General features: G+C 31.0%; 1 protein-coding gene across 1 annotated transcript in view; it reads right to left on the bottom strand.

Moving 5' to 3' along the window:
• Positions 1-4,743: 4,743 nt before the first annotated feature.
• The window catches only part of LOC129963371 (cell adhesion molecule 2-like), a 347,066-nt gene continuing 343,794 nt past the window's right edge, over positions 4,744-8,015 (bottom strand). The window contains exon 8 of the mRNA XM_056077707.1: positions 4,744-7,640. Coding sequence (XP_055933682.1) covers positions 7,528-7,640 — 113 coding nt within the window. The 3' untranslated portion in view covers positions 4,744-7,527. The remainder of the gene's footprint in view (positions 7,641-8,015) is intronic.

The following is an 8,015-nucleotide window of genomic DNA, read 5'->3' as shown; positions in this document are numbered from 1 at the left end:
AAATCTTCTAGTGTGTACGAACACCTTCATTTGATTACGCCTTCAATGAATTAAACTAACATCTAAAGTGGTTAACGGTGGCCCAGGGGTAAGTTCTCCGTTTTGGAACTGAAGAGTCCCAGATCATGCAAGAAATTCTGATGTATGCTTAATTTATAGGAACAAAATGCCCCCCCCCATTTTTAAAGGGTTTTGTTCTTGTTATCTTTCTGCCGTTCAAATTACCAAATCCATCCCAAAACAAGTTTCATGCTTTTTGAATCGGAGAGTAAATATAATTAAATATATATTAAAAACAAAAGCAAAAAAACCAGTTCTTTACATGCTAAATGTCCACAAATTTTTCATTCAGTACTTCTTTATGGTATTTTTAGAATGATTGACACACATTTAATTATAATATGAGTTCAAACTTTTTTGTGAAATTCGCTACATTAGTTGAATTTATTTATTCCTTGATGTATTTATACATTTTACTATACTTTCGATTATGCGAAATGATTGTAATCATGATTACTTCAGATTATACAGAATTCGATTAACTGAAACTAAAGATTAAAACACGATTTTTTTTCTATCGACCGGCTTTCCAAAATTGATTATTTGAAATCATGAAAATATGTAATTCAGAAATGAAATGAAAGTTCGTGAATTCTGATGAATTATACATTTTCCTTGAAACTTCCCAGCGATTACTTTACGCATGAATCGGGCATGCTTGATTTTTGCTCAGAATTTTCTATAGAATTATAACTGTGGTGTGCATCAGTGTATTATCTCTAGTTTAAAAGCGCAAAACACTCCTATGTATTTACAATGCTATATTCTCATGAAAATGCATGAATTTAGTCACATTACATTGAAGTTCTGAAGAATGGAACCGTGTATTTGTGTTTCTCTCATTATTTTTTTTTTCCATTATAAAAGACCATCTGTCGAGGATGATATTTTACAAGACTTCATTCAATCATCCAAAATTTGAATACTGGAGTTTCAGAAATTCCTTTATTTACTAAGCAAATTTTTGGAACTATATCTTCCGTCTGTATGGGAATACGACAGCTGAAAAATGCATTGAGATAAAGCTTTGAAGTTTGGTGCGTAAATTGTACACCAAATTTGTAGATTCCCATCATATTTTGGACGAAGTCCGTCGAAGACAAGTATGTCAATCTATCCATATGCATGCAAATGTAATTAGTTAAAAAACAAAAACTCATAGGAATGAAATTTAATATCTATTTTGTTAACAAAATTGAAACATATTTTAAATTTGGACCAAATCCGTTAACGGAATGACTCTTGGTAGGTCTGAATGTAGTCGCTTGCATGTGAACGTGTTTCAAAATGGCAAATTAAGATTAGTTTAGTTATATTAACGTCCCGTTGAAAAGCAACACTAGGGCTATTTTGGAACGAACCTCGTAATTTTGAACCGCAGTCAGATGACGAGAACGACACCTGAACTGGCATCCCCCTCTCCATGACACACCAAACCAGCGGGATGACGTTTGGCATGACGGATTTAACATGCAATAGACCCCCTTACACGACGGTTCTTCGGTGAAATCGGGTCTCGAACCTGAAACCTTACGGTTCACATGCCGAGACCTTACCACCAGGCCACCGCGCCCCGGCTAATTGAGATAAAGGAAATTTCGTGTATAGATTTCTAGTTAAAATTACAGATTAGCTACAAACTCCGGTACCAATCGGTAGAAAGGACAACTCCCAAAATATATAGTCACTTTTCTTCCTTATATTATGAAGCACAAAACGTAGTGTGAATTGCTCATGGAAAGTCAGAAAAGACTCTCAGACCTGAGAACTATTGTGATCTTTGAGGATTTGTCAGTTTCTTCTCTATACTTCTTTATCTCTGCTAGATACTCAAAGATGCAAAGAAGGTCAGAAATAGAATAGAAACAAAAGAGCCAGATAATCTAAATTAATAAAAAAATCAAAAAGTAAAACCCCCGTCGAATTAAAAAACATATTTTAATTCGACGGGGGTTTAAAACAAACATGATTTGATTTTTAGGTGCCTATTCAGCCAAGATTTAAGTTGATAGAAATCAGAATAATGTGATTGTATTGTAACACAGCCAGAAGAGAAACGAATCTTACGAATTATATGTCAATATTACCTTTAAATGTGCAATGAATATATGCAAGGCCAATCTTGAACAGACCAGAGATCAAAAGTGTTTTTCTGTCCGCCTCTTGCACTCGCAACAGTCGGTGAAGCGACGGTTAGACGACGAAGTGAAAAATGGAACAACAATGTATTAATCTCAGTAGCAAACTGGGACAACCGTCGAAAAAAAAATCAAGCGAAGTTGGTGAAAGTTTAAGATGACACATCATCACGTATTATTGATGATGTTTTTAGAACTTCGTGGAACGCATGAACAATCTTGCCAATGGCCAGCTTGTGAAAGCTTTAGCCTGGATTAAAGAGTACCAAATGACTTTCACCTTTTAAATTCGAAGTGTGAAACGCTTTTTTGAATTTTGAATTCATAGCGTATCTCGTAGTTGCTTTTAGTATCATTAAAAACGGCTCTTCTTTTAACCTATACATTCGGCAATATAGTTTAAATTGATATAATAGAATTTTTCTTAGTTTTTAATTTTTTCTAATAATTTTCAAACTTTTTTTTTATTTGCAGTACATTTTTGTGTCCTTTAGCAGTATTAAAATAAAAACAATTTCGTTTATAATGATGTTTCGTTTTTAAAATTTATAATATAGGGTGGACGTAGGACTTCTTTCTTTGTATGCAGCCATCTGTAGCTAAAATTAATGAATGGATTGAAACCAAATTTTATATGAAAACTATGAAAAGCATGGAGAGCAAAATTCTGAAAGAAATTAACATTCACAAGTCGCCTATAGGGGATATATTGGCGCTGTCCGAATCAAAAGGCCAATAATTAAATGACCGTAAAAGGGAAAAAACCCACACAGAAATATACAAAAAAAATGAATGACATTCAGCATGACATTTTAAGAAAATAGTAGTTTTCATACATTAACGTTTGGAAGCCTTAATTTAATTTTTTCTCCATAGAAATCTGTAAGTATTAGGGAAAAAATTGATTAATCAATAAATTTATTTTCTCTGATAAATATTTTTGTTTAAATGACTGATCTTCCTTGATTTAATTTATGATTTTTTTATTTTCAATAATTAAAAATGAAATCAAAAAGTTATTAATATTACTTGCGGGGGAAAGGGAAAACAAAGGACTGCTTATGCTGCTAGGCTGCATTTAAAAACATAAAAAATGCCGATCTATTACATTGCTTTGGATAGAAGCAGCCAGTTCGTATGAATTTGTTAATGTTGAAATTGAAAATAATAGACGAGGCTGATAGTTAGTTTTGATTTTACAGTTGTTGAAATGGAGAGTTATAATGCTATAAATGCTTGGAAGTGAAGGCATTTTTGTATCGTCATCTAAGGGAAATTTCTTCATTTTAGTTGGCAGTACTTGATAACAATTATCCATTTCAAAATTATAACTGAGTAAATAATATAAACTCGGTATATTTAATCATGTTTATTCATGTTTGATTTGCTCCTGTAAGTGAATATTTCAACATTCACTTACAGGAGCAACATTCCGTTTAGTTATCTCATTTTTCTTTTATAACTGTGTATTATACCGAGATGTTTGCTACACTTTGGATGCAGAAAATCTTATTTAGATATAAGAGAATCACATTTCTAGATGTAACTGCATATCTTTGTTATTTTGATTGCAGAATTTCAGATCATGATACATCAAGACCGTTTTGCTTCCCTCGTCTTCTATTGATAGTTCGAAATTACTTCCCGTCTCGAAATAGCCTTCGAATATATTCGAAACAAAACATTATAGTTAAACAAAGCTAAATTAAATATACTAAATTCCAGAATGCATTTCTTATTGTTTGAAATTCTTACACACACACACACACACACACACACACACACACACACACACACACACACACACACACACACACACACACACACACACACACACACACACACACACACACACACACACACACACACACACACACACACACACACACACACACACACACACACACACACACACACACACACACTTACTTAAATTGTGTAAAGCTTGTGCAATAAACATTCATGAATATTTAAGTTAAGAAGTTGTTAAAACGAAATTTATGGTCAGTGACAACTAAAAGGGCTAATAATGGGTAATTGTACAATGTATCATTACTCCGTATATAATTGTCTTGGATATCAATTTTGTGTTATTCAGTATGTTGATTTCTTCGTTTATGACACTCGAGACATTGTGAATCCGTATTGATGTTTCAATGACACACACTGTTTGCGTCTCTGGCACAAATGCTTTAATATTTGGCAATCAATGTGTTGTAAGTAATATAATTATTTAAATTGAGTTCATAATAAAGACCAGCTCATAATCTGGGATTGATATTTTGAATTGAATATTTTATTTCATGGACCTCCTACATTAATCCTTAAAATGCATTATTCATTAGAGAAGCGATCATTCCACGATGTTAACTGGAATTTGTACGGACAGTAAATAAGTTTTTAATTGAAAAAAAACTTACAAGCCTTATGTACCATTTAGAAACTGAATCATTACATTTTTTTTTAAATATAAGAATTCAGTTTTTGTCATTCGATTGTATAAACAACATTCTTACATCAAGGCATAAAAAAATACACATGCACATCATTTAACTTTTTTTTATTTATAATCATAAAATAACACATTTTTTTCTAATAAAAATTCTCTTTTTTTTATATTTTTTTGTGTGTCCCAATCGAAATTTTCTTGGCAGAGAGTTCATTATTTTCATGCATTCATAGAGTATTAAACTTTTCTAAAATTTAGATGAGACTGATAAGTTAGAAATTGTTTATTTTTCGATTTCAATTTAGCGAATTTCTTATTAAACATGTGAATTTATTTTAGCTTCTGTCGTAAATGCGAGCATAAAGCTCATGTTAAGCAAAATATTCCGATAGGTAATCGATTAATTTAATTATACAATAATTGTAATTTTTAAGCAGGATAATACTTATTTTTAGGATAATACTGTTAAAAACTACAAAATTTGGAAAATATAAGATTAAAAAAATACTGTTTAGATTGAAATAAATCTCAGTTGTATATCCGAAGAATTGAAATCATAATAATTATGAGAAAAAATAAAAGAAGAATTTCTTTTCATCATTATAAAATGATATGTAGAAAATTTTTCATAAACATGTCTTTGAATCATGCAGTATTTTGATGAGAATTTTTAGACTATTTTTGAATCTTTCGAATTATTTGAACTTCTAATAGTCGTATAATTTAATAATAATGTATCATACACTTGTATGGTTTCATCCACAGAAAGCATTAGAAAAATTATGAATATCGTACTTCTTTAGAAGAAGAAAAAAATTTAAATTGGAATTTCATTATTTTTCACAAATTTTTTTGAATTGGCAATGAAAGGTAAAATGAGATAGAGGAACAAAAAAATAATTACATAGAAGAAAAATAAGTCGTTGTTAAAGTTCGTTGTTTAATTTATAAACTCAAGTACTTCCTCTTAAAGATTTCCTTTGAGTACCAGGATACAATGTTTGTATGTAATTAACCTGGATTTTATAAATGTGAGAAACAAGGTAAAAGGTAAAGAATAAATAACGATTTTTCACCTTTGATTCTCCACACATTAATATTGTAAGTAGTTTATTTTATGTTAAGATAGGGAGGAAAAACACTCTTTTGTAATTCGCGACTGATGATTCAAACTTAATTTCCGCACTGAAGAATATGTTTTAATTGATATGTGAATTACTAAAACAAATACGCATATCCCTAAAAATTGCAACTTCTATTATTACATATTTACCATTCAGAAAACAAAAACAACATAAGATTAAAAAATATTGTTACTAATAAAAAATAAATATTTTTTGTGACGCTAAATTTCACGAATAAGATAACAAGGATAAAACATTATTATTTTAGAATAACGTTCGAATTCCCAGAAGATTGTAACTGAGTGTTTAACGTAGTTATGCCCATCATTGAGAGCAAAATTTCATTTTTACTAAACACATAACTCTGCACAAGTCGGTTCGAGTGAGACCCCGTCGCTGGATTGCAAGTATTCTACAATTTCATATACAACGGTGCAGTTTGACACAGAATTCAGTTGGGTACATCGATGCTACATGCATATAATATACAAATATACAAAGTTCACTTCGCGAACAACATGCGGACGCGCGTCTTGCCTCAGTCTCTAGGTCAACAAAAGAATAAGGTTATTTCAGCGAAATTGCAGATTACAAGAAGTGTATTGTTACAAAGTGTATTTATATATCAGTTAATATAATTATGTAATAAAACTATAATACAATACAAAAATATTATCCTAGATAAAAAAAAAAATTGGCAAAAATAAGTGACATACTAAAATTCGATGATATATAGAGTATTAGTTGATATACAGTCACTTCTGAATTTATTTTAAAAAGGTTTATAGTAAAAACAATGACCGAAACTAAAACTGTACAGAATTAATTAAATTAATTCTTTCAGAAATTTTAACATTTTAACATTTTATTCAGTAATTTTTGCTTTCTACTTTTCAAAAAATTAATTTATTTCATACATATGTTTTAAATGAAACAAGTGCTGCAATGACATATTAAAACGTTTATATGATTTAGTTTTATAAATGATATTCATTTCTTCATAATTATTATTGTTCTACATTTCATTTCACGAAAACAACGCTGTTCTAAGCCTAAATAATACAAATATTATTTATTTCAACTTCTTGATTAAATGTTTTTAAATCATACAAATTAAGAAAAATCATAATCACAGAAAGAAAGGATCAATTTAAATAAAATCTTTTATGAAATAAATTCATAACAAGAAAAAAAATTTAAAAGAAGTCAATTAATCACATTAGAATGAAATTAATTTTAATAATGAAAGAAAAGATTTTAATCCAAATACAGTGATATCCCCTTCATATGTTCAAACACTGTCATTTCACTGTTTAGTTAATTGCAGATACTTGCTGATTGCTACGACTTCATAATTCACTTATTTAACCTTACAGAGCTCATTTTTCCTGGCATAATTAATATTTACATGCTCAATGACAAGCTATATGAATTTTAGAGACCATTTCAACTGTAATAAAAGGTCAACTCAGAGACAATGTCCGCCCTGAAACTGCAATGCGCGCATGCCCATGTCGCCGGCAATGAACATCACATAGAACCACGGTTAGCAACTGTCTTCCATCCAGGAAAAACAGAAAATAAACAACAACAATTCCATAGACTTCATCTGTAGAGTGTTTTTGCATCTGTGACACAAATCTACTTTGGCCCTTAACGCGCGCACTCGGGAGGAGTCCGTCCAGCAGTCTTGACTAGAAGTTTCGAGTGCAGGTCGTTTCCTAGAGGGAAACCTCGAATCTCCAGCTCACGAGTGTCAAAGCAGGGGCGTCACCAGAAGGAAGGCTTGCCCCAGAAAGATTGCCACATTCCAGACTGAGGTGGTGCTAACGGCACTGTTGCTGTTGCTGCTACTGCTTCGTTCTGATACTGCATAAAAAAAGAAAAGAAAAATTATTTGTTTATGGTTCTTTTATTTAGCTTATAAAACAAAAGACAAAGTTAACCTGTTCATTGCCACCCTCAGTTTCTTACAATGTAATTTATAAGGACCCTCCGACCACCAGTAACTCCCACAGCAATCAAGGTGTTAATTTGTATGGCTTAGAGAAAGCCATTTGAAGCGTTTCGTGATTCATATCATTTATAAAAGAATTTCGAGGATTTGAATGCTAGTATTGAATATAAAAGAATGAGGCTCTAATAGAGCAGATGGAATAATAGTATTTTAGAATTAATATAGATAGAACGTTAATAGAATTGAATAGAATTTAAGAAAAAGGGTTGAAAATAACTGAAAGAGTT

Source organism: Argiope bruennichi, chromosome 3 (genome assembly GCF_947563725.1).
Source record: "Argiope bruennichi chromosome 3, qqArgBrue1.1, whole genome shotgun sequence".
NCBI classification, from domain to species: Eukaryota; Metazoa; Arthropoda; class Arachnida; order Araneae; family Araneidae; genus Argiope; species Argiope bruennichi.
This window is presented reverse-complemented; position numbering and strand designations above follow the sequence as displayed.